Genomic DNA, 24,360 nt, shown 5'->3' on the forward strand with positions numbered 1-24,360 from the left:
TCCACCCCCCACCCCACCTCGGCGGCCATGAATGTGCGTAACGAAGGCTTTCCGCTCTTTTCCCCTAAATTGTTAAGGTCTTAGTGAACTGACTCAGAAGCTTATTCTCAAAATTTTTCCTGGTCTGAGTTCACGGTCATTTCTAAGCATAAATAATTGATGAACTTTTCTACGTCATTACAAAAAACATCTAGATGAAGTTGGGTATTTCTGCATTCTTTTCAAATACAAAGATGAATAACATGAAAGAACTTCTTTGATAATGAGAACTTCTTCAACATTATCTTGTCGAGCATTCCGAATGAAGAGGATAAGTTTTGCTACTTATTTGAGTTGGATGCTTCCAGAAAGAATATGTAGTGCATTAAGAGTTGCAGCCCGGGTATAACTTAAGTATTCTGCAAAATCAAAAGCATCCGGTGGTATAGTGTTTTTTTTTTTTTTGATATTGCTTTTATCATGTAAGTCTACACGGTTGTTATGGATCATGATAATGCCAGCCTAGCTGATCCAAGAACGCCACTTATATGGGGTGATATGCATCAGCGTATACATCAAGGCACCCTGTGATGTAAACTTTGAAATATTTTAATTTTATCCCCGGAAAATATTTTAATTTGAATTTTCAAATAGAGTGAACCTTTGACTTCATAGTGCCTCAATAAAAAGACCTGTAAAATAAGAACCACTTTATTTAATTTGATAAAAATTGCTGCGAATGTAGCCTATATTCACACCAATCTCTGGACAAAGTTTCAGTCGGATTGGTTAACTGGTTAAGCATTTATGGCAGTTTTAGATTAAATGCTGTTAGTTTTTTGCTAATTATACCTCAAAACGTGATATTCAGTCACTATTTTCAAAATAATGGTTACATGAGTGTTCTACGATGTAATACCAACAATTTTTATTATAATTACTTAATTGCTACATGTGCTGTTTTCATTATCCCAGCCGGCACACAACGTAGTATTTACGTTGTATTTATGTTAAAATTACGTTTTACGTAACTTAACGTTAATGTAACGTTGTGTAAACGTAATCTTTTTAACGTAATATTCTAACGTTGAGCTAACGTTGACACAACGTTAAAAAAACAAAGAAATATTAACGTAACATTCTAACGTTGAGCTAACGAAAAGACAACGTAAAAAAACAAAGAAATATTAACGTAGTTCTGCTAACTTTTAAAAAACCTACCGTAATATTTTACATTTTTATCTTCTTAAAGATGGCGTAAGAGAAGATAGGAAACACATTTGTTAAAATATAATTTTAAAGGTAATTACCTATAATTATAAAGGTAATTACCTTCGAACTAGACTTATAAGTTTAGTTAGAAGGTAATTATCCAAGTTAAAAGGTTTGAATTGTCTTTTAAAAGACAATTGAGGAATTTTGAAAAAATATTTTTAAATAAACAGCGTACAAGTAGTAAAAACTTTGAATTGCTGATAAAAGATTTAATAAAAGGTAGTAAAATGTCGATTATAAAGGTTTGATTTGATTTTTTATCGTTGTCAAAACCTGTTCTATAAATTATAGAACAGGTTTTTTTTATGTTATAGAATGTTTTATTATGATATTGAACAATTTTTTATTCTTAAATTATTATGTTACAACTATTTCTGAATCTACTAGTTTTCAGATAAATTATAAATACTTAGCTCGATATCATTAAATTTGTTCAAATTTTAATTCTTTGAATTTTCACAATAAAAGTTTGTATTCAATTATTTGAAATGTTCAAGCAATGATGTAGCATTTGTATTTGGGTATTCATTATTACAATTTTTCTTCTTTTAATCTCATTTTAAATTTTAAAGAGTTGTGCTACTATTTTATATTCCTTTAGTTTAATCCAAATTTACAGCAAAGTTTAGATTTTTTGTAATAAATGTGAGTAAAATGTCTAGTATTTTACTTTAGGTGCAAGGAAATTACAAACAAATATCAAATTGATAGGAGCCTAAAGCTCATCCAATTAAGATGTTATTTTGAATCTGATAGTTACTCACTCTGAGCAATATAGTATAATATTTTAAAATCAAGTTAGCTGTGGAAAATCAATTTCAATAAACTGCTTGCATTGCTCATATTTTGAAAAACAACGCAAGTATGTTATTAATAAAAAACACAAAGATTATTTTTCATATATCTTCACTGAGCATCTGCCATGCATTAAGTGTTAAATAGAAATCAAATTATAAAGTAAGTAGAATAAAATTTATTTCAAAATTTTCATTTGTAAAAAGCATAGAGAATCTTCAACAAAAGCTCAAATAAACAATCAGATTGCAAATATTGGAAAGGTCTCTCCATTGTTATAAATAAATGCCAGCAAAAAGAGAATGCAAGCAATTATTACACAGTTTTATTTATTATTGTTTTGTTTCTTCTTGTATATCTATAGTATATACTATGCCTGTAATCATCTTGTATTTTCACATTTTTAGTATTTATTTGTTTATTCATTTAGTTGTGTTTTAGTTAAGATAAATTAGTAATTGAACTGAAAAAAAAAAACAATTAAATTATTTTCCAAGCTAAAGTTTAACCTTAATATTTCATTCTTGGAAAACCTGTAATACCTCATTTTTATTTTGAGATTTTGTTTTAAGCTAGTTTTTATTTTATCCTAAATAACCACAGCTAATAAACACAAGCAAGTGTTTTTACTATCTTTCAAATAATTGTTTTCAGTGCAATTATTACTAATATTTATTACTATATAGTAATATAAATTAGCTATGGTTATTTAGGATAAAATAAAAACTAGCTTAAAATAAAATAAAATATTTGATTATACTTTTAACTGTATGATTTTAATTATGATACAAACATTCAACTGTATGATTTTAATTATTATACAAATATTTAGCTGTATGATTTTATTATGATACAAAAATTTAATTGTATGATTTTAATTACTATAAAACATTTAGCTGTATGATTTTAATTATGATAGAAACATTTAACTGTATGAGATTAATGAGCTAGCAAGTAAAAAACTTACTTTGAATAAATGTAGTTACCTTTTTATTATTATTAAAAATTTAGGTTTTCTTATTTTTTATTTTTTTATGTTCAGTTTTTATTATCATGTTGTTATTGTCAAAACTACTAAAATTTAGGTTTATTTCAGAATAATAAAAATGAATAAACAAGAGAAAAATCAAAACTTGAGGGAATGGCGGCAAAGTAATTGAGCCTTTCTGGAACTGAGAGTTCTGACCTAGACTCTGAGGTTGTTATGAGTGATGATGATGAAGATCTAAATATGTTAATATTGTTCTATCTATCTCTTCTTCCTTACATATTTTTTGTATACTTAGATATATCTTAGTCTTGTATCTTGAAAGTTAGCGTTAAGAAAAAATCAAGCAACTAGTCAGTTATAAGAAAAATGTATTTTTAACTATTTTTTTTAACATCCCGTTAACAGTATCCCATGTCATATTTTAGAAGTCATCCTGCTAATGCACCAGTCTTCGAGGGAAGCACAGATAAAAGATCAAATAGGATGCATCTTAAAGTTCTCACCATTTTTAAATGGAAGCAAAAAAAATTATTTGAAAAAGCAAGTGATTGTTGAACAATTATTAGTTTTCAGTTTTTTTTATAAGTTTATTATATATGCTATGTAATATACAAAAGAATATATAATACATCTTTAAATAAAGTCTTTAAAAACATTTATTGTATTTTTAGTTTGAGTATCCCCGAAACTGTTTTTCTAACGCCTTGTAAGGGATAAAAAAAACCCTTATATTAACGTAGAATATTGATTGTAATTGTGTTAAACATTTAATGTTAGTATGTTAACATTAAAGGCATATATAAACCGTTTAATACGGTTATATTCATATAAAAACCATGACACGAAGCCATAGGCTTTGGCAGGTTTATATGAATATAACAGAGTATTAATATTAAATATTAAACACAATTACAATAAATATTTTACGTTAATATAAAACGCCAATAATTTTCCAACTTAAATTTATGTTAATATAACGTTAATCTAACATTAGAATTTTACGTTTGTATAACGTTATTATCTAACGTAAATCTAACGTAAGAATTTTACGTTACAAAACCTTTCCATTTTGCCGAACCGGCAACGTTGTACTAACTAAAAATCAAACGTAAATACAACGTTAATACAACGTTGCGTGCCGGCTGGGATGGGCCTAATTTTTTAAATTTAAAACATAAATTTTGGTTAAGCCTAACATCCAAAAAAAGAATAAATTTATAAATTGTACTCTAAGATAAGATACTAAATATGTCATTTAACTTTTGGCCACACCTTGGGCCATACTAAGTCTGATACTAAAATTAGATTCTTCTTATAGTGATGATATATTAACTAAAATAATGTAATACAAAATGTCAATTAGTTTATTATTTTAACAGAGAGATTTTTTTAAGTTGTTGTGATTCAGAGGGGCGATAGCTTTTTTACTCCAGTAAAAGTCAAAGTTGTTATGATTCAGAGGGGCGATAGCTTTTAAGTTGTTGTGATTCAGAGGGGCGATAGATTTTTTACTTCAGTAAAAGTGAAAGTTTGGGGCCACTTGTGCTTCCAAGTGTCAGAGTTTTGAATGAAATGGAAAAAATGGTTGCCTAAAGGTGAGGAAATTTTGAAATACTACAGTGGTGAGCCCGAAGAGACAGTAATGAGTATTTCATAATGCTGTGAGTGGTATTCAAATGTTTTACATGTTGCTCGCATCTTGATACTGGGCTAGCAGCGTGCCCAGTATCAAGCGAGCAACAGTGTGCACACTCTTATGCACAATAGCACAGGATTTTTTTTTTTTTGTTTTTTGTTTTAAAAAAAAAAACAAAAAAAAAAACAAGTTCTGTGCTTTCGAGTTGTCCACCATCAGATTTTGCGATAGCATCGATTACGATTAATGTTGCAACATTAATCATCCCAGATCCAGGTGTGCGAGTGACTGAAAATAGCCCATCCTTAGAGTTATGAAACTCCATTCCTTCGCTGTGTAACTATTGGAGACACTTCGACCGTCTATGATAAGGTGTGTCCAACTACCACCATAGTTAGCATCAAAGATTAGATAACACTGAATATTTGATTCGCCCCAGCAGATACTTTTTTGTTACTACCGGATAGCACTCGGTAGACAAGGATAGCACTCGGTAGACAAGGATAGCACCTCCTTGAAGAAGTGTCTGTAAAACATACTATGTGAATAAATTTTCGAAGGAACTTAATCTTAAGTAATTTCAACTTTAGTTGGATTATAGTATAGCTTATGTTTTTATAGTCTGTCTGTATAGTGCTTGGACAAGTGATCATTACATGCTTCAACAATTGACACGCAATATTTACATCAAAGATCAAGTTTGTCTGAGTTTTTCGGTTCCGGTTTATAAGTTGGTGGTGAATAATTCGTTTGAAAGGCAAAGCGAATTTTCCAGTGAGATGTCTCGGTGAAAACTTAAGATTAGATTGTATGGCATTTTATAGTTGTTTTAAAGTAGAAGGTGAAGACCTTCAAAACTCTTTGAAGAAACCTAGAAATATGAATTCTAACATGCCAAAAGGAAAAATTTTCTCGCATAAAAAAAGTTTCCAAAAGGTTCATGCGATTTATGGGCGTAAATCTTTCGATGTGTGTAAAACCTAACGTTTCAAGTAAAGATATGAACACAGCATTTACAATAGAAAGTGGCGCATAATGACTTAACAGTAAAGTAGAACGTATAGCAGTAGAGCTTATAGAAGATATTTTAATAGAGAACTTCGATGTTGTAAGTGAAAATTCCACAGAGAATGTATGACTTAGCAGCATACGGATAATCTAATAAATTACAAAAAAAAAAGGTAACTAAATTAGGTTAAGGGAATGCACAAATAAAATATCTACATTAAAATCACTTAATGGAAAAGCTAGCAAAAATACATAAATATATATCACAAATAAAAGACCAGAAAAAATACGACTCTTAGACTTTATGGAGGAAAATGGGTAGCAAGTTGATAAAGGTATGTGTGAACAACAGCCAAAGAGTCTTGAGGAAATCGGTAATAGAATCAGTGAAACAAGTAGTGAACTACCTTTTATTAAAAAGATGTAAGAACTCGATATGATCAGGAGCCTCATAAGAAAACTACGCAGTTTATAACTAACGTTAAGAAAAAAAAAAATGCAGTCAGGTACAACCAAAAAGGCGACAACCAAAATAGAGGCGACAACCAAAAGCAAAGATGACTAGTTAGAAGTGCATGCTTTAAATGGTCATATAAAATTTTTGTCGTTGTCATAGATAAATTTCCTTTTCGATTTGCAATTTAATGGCGCAATAAAATTGTATCATACGCCGGTTATACATTGGTGACAAGCATTACTATCCAACCATGGATTATATAGAAAGTTTCACGTACAAACCAGAGGAGTCTTTTCAAAATTACTTAAGATTGATATGTAAAGGTAACTACAGAGTTGCCTAAAAATGGTATATGACGTTGTCTACTTACAATCTCTGACGTAAAAGCACCTACAATTGTGGTCAATTCTGGTTTTTCATTTCGTGTGCTTTATCCAAGTGTGCTACTCTCGTATGTTTTTACAAACATAAACATGCTAAAGAGTTGGAAAATCCTTGCTGTAAGTCTATCTGAAGCCGCATGTGGTGTTGAGGTTGATTATCACTACACTGAACGTGTATTCATGCCCGTGTAATATCTTTTTCATATTCACTATACTATGAAACAAATTTTTTAAAGACTTGGATAATTAAAATCAGCACAAAGCTTTGATCCATGGCAGGCGAGTAGCACTCGAAATCCATGGCAGGCGAGTGCAGACGAGCGCAGCACTCGAAAAGTTTTAACAGAGTTTACTTTAAAATTGTAATCTCCGACGCTTTGTTCAAAACAGAAAAACGGGTGGCTAGTACTTCATACGTCAGTTCGGAGGTCGAATACCAAAATTAACTGATTTTCTCCTCGCGGTAGGGCATAAGACCATTTCCGAGTCCATTCGTGCATATTTGCGTATTCTCAGCACAACTGTCCGAAAGAAGTACAAAAAATAAAATTAATTTCTTTTTTTCAATTTGCGAATAAGCCTGTTCAGTTTTTACAGTCTGTGCATCGTAAACTCGCAGTGTTAGTAGGAATATTGAGTCTTGATTATATTCATCCATTAATTTTCCATTTCGTTATCCAGTGTATGTTGAACATGTTCAATTAAGTCAACCTCTTCTTTTGAACTAACTTCTTGAACTGGGCGAGGGTTACTGCAAAGTTTGAACAAGATTTATTTAAACTCATGAACAACACAGTCTTTTTTTCTGTAAGCACTTTTAAACTTGACTTAGTCGGTGATTATGAGTTAGATAGGATGCGCAGCCATGTTGAAGACCCGGCTTATCTGTCTTACAAAATATTTTACAGAGAACTGGTAGCAATACACAACGCCAAAAACAAACTCAATTTAAACAGATCAATATACGTTGGCCGGGATGTCCATGACTTATCTAAACATTTTATGTACTACTTCTGGTATAACAGCCTTAAGGTTAGTAATATCATAATGAAAAAGCTAGTTTGTTACACACCGACACCGACAGCCAGGTTTAGACTGAAGATACCTAAAAAGCAATGCAGATACACTAGTAAGATTATGATTTTAGCGAGTACCTAAGGACAATTCTTGATACAATATAAAATGTTATGGGTAAGTTTAAAGATAATTGGAACGGACGCATAATTGCTAAGTTTCTTAATTTACAACCAATTATTTACTCCATCTATGAGGTTAGTGTTAAAGATAAATATAGAGGCAAAGGTGTTCAAGGAGAAGAGGTCAAAAAGTATCTGCTCAATAAGTTGTAAAGCAGAGCTTTAATTAGCGAAAGGTGTTTAGGCACAAACAGGTAGCTATGAGGCATGGAAGCAAAATAAGATCCGCCTTTGCCCTCTTGACACAAAAAACTGGATTGTAGACGATGGTATTACCACCAGACTCTTCGGGCATCATCTCATTTCACGAGAACAGGTTGTTTTTTAATCCGGTTTGGTGCGTTCCTTTTGAAACCGGGATCTGTGTCTGGTGAAAAAATCATCAGCTCTTTGAAAACAAATTAGTGTGATGACTCGTCAGTTATCTAGAACAATACAGGATGGTTTTTCTGAAGGATCAGATTGTTAATATTTTACACTTTTAGTGACTATACAGTCTTAATTGCACGACAACATCCGCCTTCAAAGTCGCCAGGCTGAAGCAAATAACGAATTATTGCAGATAATGTAAGTAGTATTTCTCCAACTCCTACAATACGTTTTAAAGTTAGAAGATTTTTGTGCAAGCGTTACGTTTTAAAGTTAGAAGATTTTTGTGCAAGCGTTTTTGCTCTTATTACCTCAAAGGGCTTCTTCTCGTATTTATAAATTTTACGCGTATTTATAAATTTTACAACCTACCATACCACGTGGTAATATAGTAGGTTAACCTGATGATTTGGTCTTCTTTGAATATGGGTCTCTAAGATATCGTGGAACAGGCAATTATATGTGCCAGAATGCTTGTCACTTTAGCATGCGTGTGCAACCTTGTTACTTAATTGCTAACTTCTTGACAGCAACAAGAAAACTCCAGTAACCATTAAGCCATAATTAATCTTTGATAGTTTATCACTCATACTTCGTCAATACTAGCCAATGGTTTCAAGAGTTGAACGTTTAATATACTGTGAGGACAGAGAACTAAGTAAAAAAACAACGGTTAAGAAATGACGTACACACAGAGACTTATTCACCCTGTCATGTAAATAAACGATAAGATGATAAAACATAATCAGAGAAAAAAACTAAAAACAGCGATTAAGAAAAGACATACACGCAGAGACTTATTTACCTGTCAAGTAAATAAATGATAAGTAGGTGTAGCACATAAAACAAATGATAACGGAGAACTAAAAAAGCTCAAAAGTAGAGTTAAGAAGGACTTCTTCTTAAAAGAACGAAAAAGAAGAAGAAAAACAAAATTTTTAGGAAAATAATTTTAGAGAGAGAGTTTTTGTGATTGAAGAGTTTTTGGATAAACAAGAAGTTTTATAAGTGATTAAAGTAGAAAAAAGAAATTGTTTATAAAAACAGAAGTAAAGAGTTTAACAGAAATACGGAAAAATATTGATTAAAGAAAAGTAAGAGGAAACTTCGCCGTTTTTAATAAAGAAAAAGAAGAAAAAATACTCGTTTAAAACTAGAAGAACAAAAGAAGATTAGTTGATAAAAACCGTATTAGATATTACAAAAAGAGTAAGAAAATATTATTTGTATTTTACTAACGTAATTAATGCCAACCATTACACACTAATTGAACGTATATTGAGAATTAATGTATAATAAAATATCCTGAGAACAGAAATCATAACCTTAAAACTTTAACGATGAACCCTTGCCCTTTCCTAACTAAATAGTCCCCAGACCCTTTACCTCAACCTCAACCTTCACAATCCTTCAATTCCCAGAGATTTGGGCTCTAGTGTTAAATGAAAAGATTGTGAAGGTTGCTTAACCTCCTAAAACCTCCATTTCTCCTAACCTCCTAAAACCTCCCAAAACCTTTCATACCACAAAAATCATACTACAAAACATTTATAAAAGGGCATCCCCTCACAATACCGCTGGAGTCATAATAGTCAACCCGCAGGGTTGTTACAACATAATATGTCTGGCATATTTTGCACAATGAAAAATTGAATCTCAAATGGTTTTATAAAGAAAAAGTTTATTCTCAAAAAGATTCTATGGCAAATTATGAGACCTGTAGAAAAAAAAAAAAAGACGTCCAGAGTTAGAAATCTAAATAAGTAGAAAGAAGAGTAAAATATTTACGATCGAACAAAATGCAAAATTTTTACGGTCAAACAAAATTTTTACGGTCGAACCATTTGCAGCAAAAAATTCTACGATCTAACTGCCTACAACATAAAGGAATAGAAAATAACCCTATGACAGAATATTTAATTCCGTTCCAGGATCGAATATATCACAACAGAAAGATACGGTCGAATAATTTATGCTCGAAACAAATCGTATTAAAAATTTAATTTTTCACCGGCGCGGCGTTTGAAATTAAAATAGAGTTCGAACAAAAATGTTTCGATCCTGGCGCCTTTCGATCCAGATGCCATTCGGTTGTAAATTTTTATATCACAGCCGTTTTAATCATTTTTCGATTCTGAAAATTAAATATGACTTTATGTGCTAGAATTCTATGAAATACTTTTTTAACACAAAATCAAAAAGAATTTTATTATGTTATGGAAAGTTTTTTTATTATCGATTCTGGAAAGGTTTTCAGAATTTGATTCACTGGGCGCCATAAAAAGTTATTTGATTAAAAGAAAATATGAACTGTTGAGTTTTTTAAACGAAGTTTATTTTATCAAATTTATTCAGATTATTTTTTTACCACCATGATAGTTTAAGAAATCTTTTGAAATGCGATTACGTAAATAAACCAAATGTGAATACAGAGAAATCACGCTCAACTTTTACGCTGGAAAACGCTGCACTGTAAACTGCTTGCGAAATTTCATTGAGTAGATCCATTTTGTTTTCTGATTTTTCTTCCAGTACGCAAGAATGTTGAATTCAACGCTTAATGTCACTCGTACTTCGTTAAGGGCCCATTTTAAAATTAGTTGACGAATATCTTAATCTGATTTTGAAGATGATTTAACAATACCTTGTCTGGTTCCTCCTCCGGTATGTTAATTTAAATGGCGTACTTTTTCAGCTTCAGCATCTTCTGAGTTGATAGGAATCATCTCATTAGAAGTATTTGATGAATATGACGCATTTAATTGTATAGATTCTTCTGTTGATAAATAATTTGATTGTCCTCGTCGAATGCAAAGTTTTTGATAGATTTTGATTAACTATGTGGTTCATCTATTCAACGCTTCTGTATTAAACAGTTGATGACCTGACGTTAAGCAAACTCTAAGATTCAGAGCTAAAGCAGCAATAAATGCTTCACATTTAAAAAAAAACCTTGTTCTCGTGTATTAAATTCGTTGAACAAAAACAATTTTAATCCCAAATCATTCGCTGGAACTTCCTCAATTTCTATTTTCATTTGAATCCATCGAACGTAAAATTTACACATTCATAATTTTGTGGATTGAAAATACATCATGGTGGAATGTATTGATAAAAATGCGTTGAAATACTCATCTATCAAGTTTCATAATGCATTATTTAATTTTAATTTGTCGTGTCTTAGCCTTTGATACACTTCTCTGATAGTATGGAATTCTTCTATCATCAAAAAAGTGGAATCCTAGTGTGGTGCAATGCCTAACGTGGCTTCTTTAGATTTTTAAATGTTTGAATATATGCTACTTTTTTAGACTCAATAGCAATTTTTTTGATGTTATTCAATGTATCTTCAAACATTGACACTACGAAGTTGGCAGCTTGCTGACGCACATGTACGCCACAAAACATGGTGGAGCAGAGTGATCCAGCTGACTTTTCAACGCAAACAGTGTGGCTTCACTTTAATTCTTCCGAAGCGCCTATCAATTTCCTTGTCTTCGAAACTTATAAATTCGTCACCATAAATTTCAAGGATTACTTGCATTTGTGATTTTGTGCATTTTGGAGAATATTTGGAGCTTTCATCATGTTCTTTCCCTGATCTGTGCGAATTGCGTAAATATCATTAGCACATTTTTCAATTTTTCCTACCACATTTTCCAACTGAGCAGCAAAAATCTCACCAAGTTGTAGACCTTCTTGAGTAATTGCGCTTAAGGTTCTCTCAGCTATTTGTCTGTCATTGATATATCTACAGCTAACTCCGAACACGTTTCTTCCATTTCGCAACGTACTATCGAACATCAACGACATAAGAACATTTTCAGTTTTTTCTCTTATGAGCGAAAATATATTTTCACATGCATGCTGAATGGAGCGTTTTATGCTGTGACGATTTATAATGGTTCTAAATTCTTTAAGTTCATTTTTCACTAAAGACAGACTTTAAATTATAAGGAAAACGAAAAAAAAAAAAAAAGACAAAATAATTATTCTAATATATATTTCACTCAAAACAATTTGTTAGAAATTTTTTTTGCAGATAATTATTTGATTATTATTTATGTGATGCAATTGTCAATTATTTTTTATTAAATAAATCATAATTACTATCACTATAAATATGTTAATTAATTATATGTTATTACCTGTTAGTTTTCTTCATATGAATTGAATGAGCTGATTTTTTGCTAAATATTTCAAATTCTTTGGCTCAACTAAATTTATTTTAGCAGGAAATTTTTTAAGTTCTTTAACCGTTTGTCTGTTATGAAGTTTACTTAAATATTACTTAATCTTAAAGCAACAACGTTTTTCTGAAAACAATAAATATTTTAAATTTAAATTGTAGAGTAGTAAAAATATTGCAACGTTTTTCTGAAAACAATAAATATTTTAAATTTAAATTGTAAAGTAGTAAAAATATTACAATCACTTTTATCTTGAAATATTTTTCTTTATTGAACCTATTAAACTTGATATTATAGAAACTTTTTTTTGAGGTTCAACTTTTAATCAAAAAAATTACTAAAAGTCGCACTAATAAAAACCACTTTCAGTATTAAAAAATAAGAGATGGTTCTTACATTCTAATAAGAGAATTCGCCACTACGGGAGCTTCAAAACTGTCGTATGATACATCGCTGAAAAGGTCAGAAAAAGACCATGAAGCAACTGATGTTTTTTAGGATTTGAAATAAAAGTTTTATAAAGCATCATTCGTTGCAAAAAAAACAAAAAATTCATAAGCTTATTTTCATTTTACTCTTCAATTAATCTGAAATGCGCTATAAATTTGTAAGATTGATTTATTTCTTCGAGAATATGAAACAACAAATATTTCCGACATAAAATTAAGTCAAAATATATCGATAGAAAGTTTTTGTAATTATTAATTTTGTGTAATTACTTCAGATATACTTTATGTTAGCAGAAAATAATTGAATAAATACTTAGAACATATTTTATATCGACAGAAAATATGTTTTAGACATATTGGACAGAAAACAACCCTTTTGGTCGACCCTTTTTTGGAGATAAGGGTTTTTCATCAATAATTAAAAGTAACACGCTTTAACAAAAAGTAATGGCAAACTACAATCAAAAGTAGCAAAAAACTCATCTCGACTAAGAGTTTACATGTGGTCGTGGTAATGTGCATGCATAAAAAAAATGCACACTTCTTTAAAAAAAAAACAGAAAACAAGTTGTGCGCAATTGTGCATGCGAGTGTGCACGCTGTTATATATCACCAACCCTCTCATGGAGTGAACCCCAACGCTCGCACATTGATGCGGGGTACGTTGCTTGTATGATTTTAAAGCTTTTAAAAAGACATTATTTATATTTTAATGATTTGACAGCAGTCCATTACAGAAGAGTGTTGCAGACCGTTCTACAGGGTGTTAATAATTGATAAGTAAAGAGAAGGTTGGTTTGATTCAACTCTTTCTATGATTTATCTATGCCTAATTTGGTTAACTCCTTGTGGTTAGCATAATAGCTTTGTACTACGCTTTTCATTTAAATTCGCCTTGCTTAATATATTGAAACATATAATTATCCGCTGTCTTCACACAAAACTCATAAATTGCAATCTCTTAACTTTAGTTTATTTAAAACACTACAAATATACTGTGATCGATACATTGAAAAAAATGTTCTTCTACCATCCTGGAAGATTCATTGCAGAATATCAGGTGTCAGAAGCTTTCAACAAAGCATATGGGAAAACTGCAACTGCATAAATAGTCAGATCGGCTTTCAAAAGATTTAGCAGAAGGCCTTTCAATTAAGATATTTTCCCGGACTCAAATCATGCAAAAATAACGAAGTAAACACCTGGTGTAGGGTGGAGCAGAAAATCAAAAATAGTATATTTAATAATTCATTTTTTCGATAGCTAATCAACTAACATCAATATGACTTTAACAAATGGTTGTCGGGGCATTAAGAAGTATTTTATTCAATATAGCTGCCTTCGTAGTCTTTTTCAGCCTACACACGGCGTCTAATAGCGTTGCATCTGTTTAAAACGAAGTCTCTAGATATTTTGTCCCACTCTTATCACAATATTTGCTTGAGATAATTGACACTAGGATGAGAATGTCTATTGGCTAAGTGCTTTAATTTACATCAAATTGCATTATCCATGGGGTTCAAGACAGGGCTAGACGAAGGCCAGAAGGTGGTAGGCCAAAAACTTGCAAATTTTTTGTTTTCACTTTTTTTGCAGTATGAGGTAGCACCATTATGGGTCTATATACAATTCCCACCTTTCCGTCAGTTTTAAAAAAATAGAGGGGTATCTTTTTTTCCATCAGATGCCACAACTCCCAGAACCAGATGACTTGAGCTGGGTGCTTGATTCTAAAGATTTCACATTAGAAGGTGAATTAGCGATGCACCAATCGTTGCGACGGTATAAAGCCGCATTAAAAGTAAAAACTTTTTCATTAGAAAAGATTTTTTATGGTTCATGCAGCCATAGCAGCCGAGAGAAATTTCGGGCCCCGGGGAAGTTTTTTTAAGAGGCCCTCATTAATGAGAAATTATATACCCAGGACCAAAAGAAGCGTGCTCTGGTCATTGAAAATTAAAAATAAAAGTTAATTTAATCTTTTAAAAGTCAAGACTATTTAAATCTTTTGAAAACTTTTTTTAAAAATTTGCTTATACACACGGGGCCCCGGGAATCTTCCCCGTCCACCCTCCCCTCTCGGCGCCCATGCATGCAGCTTCAGATAACCCAATACTTTTTTGGTTCTTTCCTATCTTCTAGATTTTTTTCAGTCAAAAGGAACTAGTATTTTTTGAAAAAAAAAAAAATATTATCAACAATAAACTAACAAATTAAATACAACAAGGAAAAATCATTAATAATTAACAAAAGTAAGTAAATATAACAACGTCTAGACTATGTAAGTTACTTGGTCAAAGTATAAATGCATGTATATTTACGTCAAAGAAGCTCAACTGTGTGTTATTAAATTTAAACAATACAATATATGGTAATACAATCATAAATTTTATTTCAAGTCACAGATGTATATATTCATCGACCAATGTCAACTTTCTTGCAAAAGTCTCTTGAAGAGGTAAAAAGTTAAATATTGCCCCGTCACAAAGTTTTATACAAACAATTTTTTTATAATTATATAAAATTATATAAAAACTATGATAATAAATTTTATATTAACAATTTAGAATGTTGAAAGAGTACTGATCTATCTTTGGATTCTAGTCTTAAAAAAAAATTTCACATATATTTTGCATTTCATAATGCAGAGTTGTTGGTAATATTTTAATGTAAATGATTGGCATTTTTTCACGCTTGATCCTAAAAATTAACACGCAATATAGGCTTAAGTGAAATTCGTGGTATCTACCAAAGTTTTAGTGAACACAAAACTTAAAACTCCAAGAACGTTTGAAAACCGCGTAATTTACAGTGTCTCGGAGCATCAGGACAGCTCATGATTTAATCGCTGGTTCGGTACCGTTAGTGAAGTTTTGTTATTTTAAATGACTCTAAACTAATATGCCGTTGTTTATACATATAATATGCCGTTGTTTATACATATAATATGCCGTTGTTTATAGATACTGCAACAACTATCATTCTTAAAGAAAATTCACACATTTTTAAACAGTTCCAGGGTTTATAGGCTACTTGTGAAGATATAAGCATATACCCCTAACTTATATTTTGTGTGTGTTTATTTTCGCTTGATATATCTTGGTAGTTAAAAAAACCCTTTTTTTTATATTCAAATCACAACCAATGAAAAGTCTTTACAAAAGTTAGTTTTTTCTCGTAATCAAAATTCAATTCATGTCATAAAGTATTAAAAGTTTGTATTTCTAAGTCATACATTTATGCATATGCATATAGCTGTATGATTTTGTAACAACATTAATTCCTATTCAAAACTGTAACATCATCTAGAGAGTTCCATAAGTTTAAAAGAGAAATATTGGAAGCAACCAGCACTTTACTTATACTAGATGCTTGAATTAATCTTTTTTTCAATGGCTATTATTGTAAGATGGTAGTTACTTTATCATCCACTTAATCAAATGTAATTTTTTGAATTTTAAAGCATTTTCATATAAATTATAGAATTCAGATGTAGGAATCTGTTACGTCATTTTATACTTATATCTAAATTTGGTTATATACTTGATAGATATTTATTTGTTTTAACTCTAACTTGTAAATGAATAATCATCCAACACTCTTTAATAAGTATCTGTTATCGATGCAAGCATTATTTAGTAACAACAACAATTCACTAAATATGTCAGATGAAATTCAACATGTGTGTGTTTATGTAAGTGTTAGTAGTGTTTATGTATTTATAAATATTTATCTGAATAATGTTTAAAAAGTGAAGAAAAATAAATGTTTGCTGAAATATTTCTTAAGAGTAAAATACTTTTATTGGTTTATCTCGACAAATGTTGATTGTAAATAAAGTTTGTTTGTTTAAATATAGCCAAGTGTAGCATGGTTAGCCTATTAATGAGTTTGATTGCAGGGTTAAGACTTTTGTTAAAATATATTTTTAATCTAAACAAAACAGAGCATTTTATCCAGGTTGTAGACAATATCTATCAGGCAGGTCAATTTATTTTATTCAAGAATTTATTCATATTTTTTGTAAATAATTATAATGAAAGTATCTCTCAAGCAGTTTGAAGTTTTTTTTTAATTGCAATTTTATAACCAGTAGAATGTTTTGTTTTTTTTTATTGTTTTTAGTTTTGTTTATATAATCATTACTATTTTTGTTATTATTGTTTGTTACTATTTATTATCATTATTGTTATAATAATAATAATAATAATAATAATAATAATAATAATAATAATAATAATAATAATAATAATAATAATAATAATAATAATAATAATAATAATAATAATAATAATAAAAATAATAATAATAATAATAATAATAATAATAATAATAATAACAATAATAATAATAATAATAACAATAATAATAACAATAACAATAACAATAACAATAACAATAACAATAACAATAACAATAATAATAATAATAATAATAATAATAATAATAATAATAATAATAATAATAATAATAATAATAATAATAATAATAATAATAATAATAATAATAATAATAATAGTAATAATGATAACAATAACAATAACAATAATAATAATAATAATAATAATAATAATAATAATAATAATAATAATGATAATAGTAATAATAATAGTAATAATAATAGTAATAATAATAATAATAATAATAATAATAATAATTATTATTATTATTATTATTATTATATATAATAATAATAATAATAATAATAATAATAATAATGATAATAATTATTATTATTATTATTATTATTATTATTATTATTATTATTACTATTATTATTATTATTATTATTATTATTATTATTATTATTATTATTATTATTATTATTATTATTATTATTATTATTATTATTATTATTACTATTATTATTATTATTATTATTATTATTATTATTATTATTATTATTATTATTATTATTATTATTATTTATATCATCATAATTATTGTTATTATTGTTGTTGTTGTTTTTATTGTTGTTATTGTTGTTTTTATTGTTGTTGTTGTTGTTGTTGTTGTTGTTACTACTACTACTACTACTACTGCTGCTGCTGCTGCTGCTGCTGCTGCTACTACTACTGCTGCTGCTACTACTACTACTACTACTACTACTACTACTACTACTACTAGATCATTTTATTTTGATACCAAGTATTGATTTTCTGATATGTTGCTGGGTGTTAACCATAAAGGATATTTACATGATTGTTCATTGATCTCAGAATAATATTAAAATAATCAAATTAATAAAATATTTGTCTTTGTTCTTTCTTTTTATATATATATATATATATATATATATATATATATATATATATATATATATATATATATATATATATATATATATATATATATATATATATATATAATATTGTTAATGATAAGAGGTTTAAAAATTTCTTTTTTTTTTTTAATCTCTGTTCCTCTCTTTTACTTCTTTTTCATGTTGTTGTTGATTTTTTGTTTTTGTTTGATAAAGAAAGATATTTCTGGTTATTAACTTTTTCCTTTATAGATAATTCAACCATTTATAATTTATTATAATTTATTCCGAGGTTTTGACAACCTAAAGAATTCCTTGAGCAAAATACTTCATATGAAAGATTCAAATGAAATCTTTGAAGAGGTTTGAAAAATTCAATCTTTTTTCAGAATAGATTTTTTTACTAATACTTTCTTTCCTCTTAAACAATTTAATGGATATCATCTTGTTTTGTGGTGGTTAAATTGTTAATAAAATGAAATAAAATTAAACCACTAAACGTTTTTTCGTTTTTGCTGGGTCTCGTTTTCGTGTAAGGTTTTTTTTGGCTTTGAATTTTTTTTTTTTTTTATCAAGTTTTAAAAAATGATTTTGCAGTTTATTCAATGCGAGCATTTTTTTCGTTATGATTGAAATCTTAAAAAGAAATTAAATCTGTATTATTTTGTATAATTACAAATTAAACATTAAAAATATATATCTGAACAAATTAAAAATTCCATTTCTCTCCAAGTTCATAAAAAATTGACTACCAAGCGAATGTTACAAAAGGAATATTAATCAGGTGTCTCGCAAAATTATTTTTAAAATAGTGCTTATAATGTATTTATTTTGTGAAGGGCTTTCATTCCAACCTGAGCTGTATTTTTTCTTAACTCTTTTAAAAGCAATTTGATACTGCCAAAGCTTTTTCTTGTAACTATTTTTAATATCGATATGGGTAAAAGCAGTAGCAAGTTGAGATCAGAGGAAATCGAGTTTATTTGCGAGCAAACATATTACAATGAGTTTGAGGTTCAAGAATGGTACAAGGGTATGTAGCTTATAAATTTTTTTGAATTGATTGGCAATTAACCGAACCGTAGGTTTCTTATTCGAAAAATGAAAAAAACTTTCAACACGCTGAGCACGATTTAACTTATGTTTTACCGTGCGGTTTTTTTCTAAGTAAATATCTATTCTGGTATTTTTGTTGTTGTTGTTGTTGTTGTTGTTTTTTTTTATTTATTTTTTTTTTCTTGTGTGATTTTAAATATCTTTGTGAATGATTGTTGACAATTTGATGGAGGTTAAATTACTTGTGTCATCATTTTTTTTTTTTTATTTTAGACTTTCAGTGCTGCTAAATGTTTTAATTTAAAAGTTATGACAAAAAAAAAAAAAGAAAGAAATATTTTATTCTGCTCATCTTGTATTCTGTTGAAATGCCTCATTTGTAAATAGTGTTAGCGATTTCTTTTATCATAAATTAAATAGCTTCTAATTTAGCTCGATTTATATATGGAAACCACCCAGTTAATGCCTCAGTGAATCTAATGACAATTAAATTAAACACGCTTGCATGCTTTTGTGTTTTAAATATGTTGACGACTCTTAATCGACGTTTGATTGGATTTAGGAAAAATTTGATAAATAACGTAATCAAAATGTGGTTCTTCAGATAGGAATATATTTGTTTTTTATAAACCTCAATCTGTTGATTTACAACAAAAAATGGTTTTATTTAGTTCAGTTAAGTTTATATGAGGAGCAGCTCTGTGTGCAGATGTTTTTTTGTTATTTATTTGCTTGTGTTGTTTGCTTGCTGTTGTAAAATAAAACCAATCGATTGTTTTCGTTGATAATAAGTTTATCTGAAAGGTTTGATTCTATTTTTTTCTCTTTTTTGGGATAATATCTTCGATTAGTGTCGGTTGGTTTAGCCGTGGACATTTCTAAAATATAAAAATGCCTCAATTTGTTGTATGTTACTGTTTGCTGAAATAGAGATTACGGATTGCAGATCGCTTGATTTGCGACTTCGGCTCAAATTACCTTCTGAAACCTATAAAGCGTTATTGATATTTTATTAACGAAGCCATCTGTTTCTATTCATTATTTTTAATTCTAGTATTCGTTTTTAAAAGCGATTTTTGTGATAAAATTTTTTAAGGGTTGTATTTTGCGCCTGTTTTAAGGTTTCATCTATCTTTTATTTTATTACCAATAAAAAAAAGAATATTGTAATGGGTAAGGCAAATAGTAAACTGAAGCCTGAAATTATAGCTGATCTTCGAGAGAGTACAGAATTTACAGAAAATGAATTACAGGAATGGTACAGAGGTAAGATCACTTAAATTAAAATGCAATCTGCAATTTAGAAAAAAAGGCTCTTAGTGATTTTAGTCAAAAAATTGATTTCGCTTTAGACAACGGATACACTTGTTTACAACGCCTTTGCTAAGTTAATGTCCCGTCGCATTTTTTGCAATTTGATTTTTCTAAGCCTAATTATTTTGAAATTACAAAATATTTGCTTTTTCGATCTTATTGCCATGGGAACAACGGCGTTTGCATTTTTTTGTGTCTTTACCTTGGCTATTGTTATTTAATTAATTTTTGTTCTTAGGGAAAAGTGCAGCTTTATGATTTAAGACATGGATACGGAAGAAAATAAATTTTATTGTTCTAAATTTACAAAGCTTTAAAAAGTACTTCTTTTTTTTTTTCATGTTTAGGTTTCTTGAAAGATTGTCCTGATGGAACATTAACAGTGGAAGAGTTCAAGAAGATTTACGGAAATTTTTTTCCGTACGGAGATGCTGCGAAGTTTGCTGAGCATGTATTTCGTACATTTGATGCAAATGGCGATGGAAGGATTGACTTTCGAGAGTTTATTTGTGCACTTAGTGTTACAAGTCGTGGAACTTTAGAGCAAAAGTTAAAGTGGGCTTTTTCTATGTACGATCTAGATGCTAACGGGTATGAATGGGTTTATTAGTATTCCTGTTTCGTTTGTTTCCTTTCTTAAACTTTTTAGGAAATTAACTAAAGCAGACCTACTTTTTATACATTGGAGGCAACTAATTAAGGACGGAGGCGGTACTTTATTTGAGACTTTTCCTTTTCGAATATCAAATTGTAATACTAAAGAATTCAAAATAAACAAAAAAAAAAGAAATGCGAGTTCAAAGATGTTTTAAGATCAATATGATTAATGTGGGGTTGTGGAGCTTTCCTTAGTCTCACTAAAATGAGCCATCCCATTTTGATGAGATAGTGTGTTTTATCATTCATAGGTTTTTGACTTATAAGTTTTTATGTTTTAATCTTATTTACAAGTTCGTGGGATGTTTTCTTAAATTTTTCACCTGGTTCTTACCTGTTTTGTAAAACGAAATTACTTTAAGTTCTTTTGAGTAATTGGATTCTGAATAACAGTATGAAAATTTCTTACAGTTTCTAGTAAATAATTAGCTATTCTTTGTACTCATTCTAAAAACTCAAACCTCAGCCAGGAAAACTCAGTTGCCTCAGAATGTGTTAAATATATTTTAGCCTTTTAGTTTTGTTACATGAGCAAAAATTTTTCCATTAAGTTTTTCATGTTTCTTAGGACAAATTTTGAAAAGTTAGGAAGTGTAAAACGCAACATCTAATAAAATATTTGTTTGGTTTCTCAAAAATGTGCAATGAATTATTAAAGACGTTTTTAAAAATTCCCGCTTTCAAAATTTCAAATTTACGTTCTATTAGGAATAAGAATGTTAAAGCAAAAATTATAATTTCAACCTACTGCAAATTTTATTTAACGAAGGTGCCTTCAAGCTTTCTGAAAATAATCTTGATTATTTCTGATGTGTGCTCAAGCATTTTTGAATAGAAAGCTGTATCCGTATAAAAATTTGTATAAATGAAATTATTTAACGAAAAAAAAGCTGAAAGAAGCACCATGTACTTATGACAAAAAATGATATTCGACTCTAAAGGATTCTATAGAATCTATTTCTATATAAAGTTTTTTTATAGAACTTTTTTAAGATTCATATAGAATTCGTTGATGTTTCAAAATCCTTTAAAAGTACAGAACCTTTTATTGTGGGTACTCAGCAGAAAAGAAATCAGAGCAAAACTTGTATTCTTACAGCAGAAAAAAACCATCAATTTTTGCTCTATTTGAAATCACGACTAATCAGTATTTTTTCTTTTTCTGACTTCTTTCCATTCTAATGTACAAATTTCCATTTTGACCTTTTTAATTCATAACTTGATGCATCTCTTTTTAAAGTAAGTTACAATCATGCTCAGAAGTGTAAAGTATGGAAACAGCAGTTTTTCTTTTCAAAAAGAAAAGCGTTAGCATGTTGTAAATGTGATTCAATGCGAATCTATTTTTCTTTTACAATGTTAAAACGAGGCATTCTTGTTTTCCCAAACAATTTTCAAATTTCAGCTGTGAAATCTTGCAACTTCATCATAATTGTCATTAAGCCAAAATTAAAATAGTCTTTAAAATACATATTTTTTTTGTCTGGCAAAACTTTGCATTTTTTTTATAGAATACAGATATTCATTTTTCTAAATGTATACACGTGTGATGAATTTCAATTCAAAAAAGCTTTTATGTTATTAGTGTGTGAATGTAAAGTGCATTTTAGTCTTTTTACCTTGAAACGATTGATTGAAAATTAGCTAAATTTAATTTGAGAAAATTTAATAACGATATAATGACAGATATTAATATATATTACTATTTTTAGTAATATATATTTATAAAATAGTAATATATATTTATATTTAAGCGAACAGAGAACATAGCGTAATTACGCATGCATTTTTGCATGCGTAATCACGCTATGTTCTATGGCTTTTTTTTTTAAAACAGCTAAACTTGTTAGCGTAAGAAAATGAAGCGGAAATAAAAAATGAGGTAGAAAGCTCTTCAATGTTGTTTTTCAATTTTATAAAAGATCTCTAAATCCGCGACCAAAAAGGTGGTACTTAACATCTGGTTGCGCAAATTGTAAGATGCCTTAAGGATTTCAATGATACCAGCCTACCAATCATAACATGACTATATTTTATGTTTTTAAGAGATTAAAGTAATCTGCGGGTAAACTTGGGGTAATTATTAACCTATTAAATATATTTTTATAATTCACTTTTTGTAGCTATATTTCTCGAGAAGAAATGCTAGAAATAGTGCGTGCGATATACAAAATGGTAGGCAACGTTGTAAAGATGCCAGAAGATGAATCTACTCCAGAAAAGCGTGTGGACAAAATATTTAGACAAATGGATAAAAACACTGATGGAAAATTATCCTTAGCAGAATTTATAGAGGGCGCTAAGAGCGACCCATCTATTGTTAGATTATTACAATGCGATCCTGCTGGTAGTTGTCGTTAGTTTCACATTCAACATTTTGTAAAAAAACCCCATCTTGCAATCAGACGCGGTTCTTATTGTGATATACTTTTTCGTCTTTATTTCAGTATGAGCATCTCATTAATTATAATGATAAGCTTTTGAAAGAAATTCCACTTAATGTATTCTTATTTTAGCTTTTTCATAGATTTTTTTCTCCTTAATATCTATTTTTAATTTTTCAATCTGCCATATTTTATTGTTTCTCTAAAAAAAGCTCGTAAGAAAAAACTTTTTGAACTTTTATTAGGATCATATAGAGATTAGATATTTAAATCTTTTTTTTTTTTATTATTATCATTATTAAAATGTGTTTGGAATATATTTGGTCATGAGAGGTTAATTTCATATTAAACGACTTTCGTAGAGAGCGTTTTTTATGAATTCATAAGACGCTTTTTAAAGAACACAGTCAATAATACGCTTTCTTGCACTATAGAGACCGTATCTTGCTTTAAGGGATTATACATTTATGATGCACAAAATAGAACCCAGCCTACCCACCCCATTCATACACGTCTCAAACTTAAAGTATTTTGCAAAAATCTCTTATATTTGTTGTAGCATTTAAAATCTTTGTAAAGCGACTATAGCCAGGTTAAATTCTTACAACGAATGTAAAATTAAGCGCAAATCTTTTATATTCTGCTAACGTTTAAACTGATGTTACAAAGAGTTATGAATAGAATGGTAATGACGTTTATCGTTACAATTTTATTGCATTCAAATGCTGTCGCTGTATATCGTAACTCGCTAAATTGACTTTAAAGCCATGTAGCTATAATTGTCTTCGTATACAAAACTATTTTTCCACCTCTTAAGAAATCTTTTTTTTTTTTGTTTCTTTGTTTTTTGTTTTGCTTTAATCTAGAATTTCATCTGATTTCCCGTGCGCACGTTCATTTTACCAAATGTTTATGTTCATTTTGCAAAACAATTTTTTTGTTACTAGTTATTTTCTAT

At 29.0% G+C, this 24,360-nt stretch overlaps 3 protein-coding genes and 1 long non-coding RNA gene across 4 annotated transcripts in view; 2 read left to right on the forward strand and 2 right to left on the reverse strand.

Annotated features, from left to right (window-relative positions):
• The window catches only part of LOC149892434 (uncharacterized), a 335,617-nt gene that overhangs the window by 183,727 nt on the left and 127,530 nt on the right, over positions 1-24,360 (reverse strand). The gene's annotated exons all lie outside the window — the stretch shown is intronic.
• LOC145190968 (mitochondrial carnitine/acylcarnitine carrier protein-like) overlaps positions 1-24,360 on the reverse strand; it is a 176,862-nt gene that overhangs the window by 24,978 nt on the left and 127,524 nt on the right. The window lies entirely within an intron of this gene.
• LOC149892441 (uncharacterized) lies at positions 8,961-12,211 on the forward strand. Its single transcript, XR_016450257.1, has 2 exons — positions 8,961-9,298; positions 10,021-12,211. It is a non-coding gene; the product is annotated as an uncharacterized LOC149892441 (long non-coding RNA).
• On the forward strand, positions 18,104-24,098 carry LOC145198468 (neurocalcin homolog). The gene is made up of 3 exons (XM_080074128.2): positions 18,104-20,313; positions 20,709-20,952; positions 23,142-24,098. The coding sequence occupies exons 1-3, from the start codon at positions 20,217-20,219 to the stop codon at positions 23,377-23,379; spliced, it is 579 nt and encodes a 192-aa protein (XP_079930254.1). The 5' UTR covers positions 18,104-20,216; the 3' UTR covers positions 23,380-24,098.

The sequence above is a fragment of the Hydra viridissima genome, unplaced genomic scaffold (genome assembly GCF_058129835.1).
Source record: "Hydra viridissima isolate aposymbiotic clone 2 unplaced genomic scaffold, HvirCarnegie_v1 scaffold_2, whole genome shotgun sequence".
Lineage (NCBI taxonomy): Eukaryota > Metazoa > Cnidaria > Hydrozoa > Anthoathecata > Hydridae > Hydra > Hydra viridissima.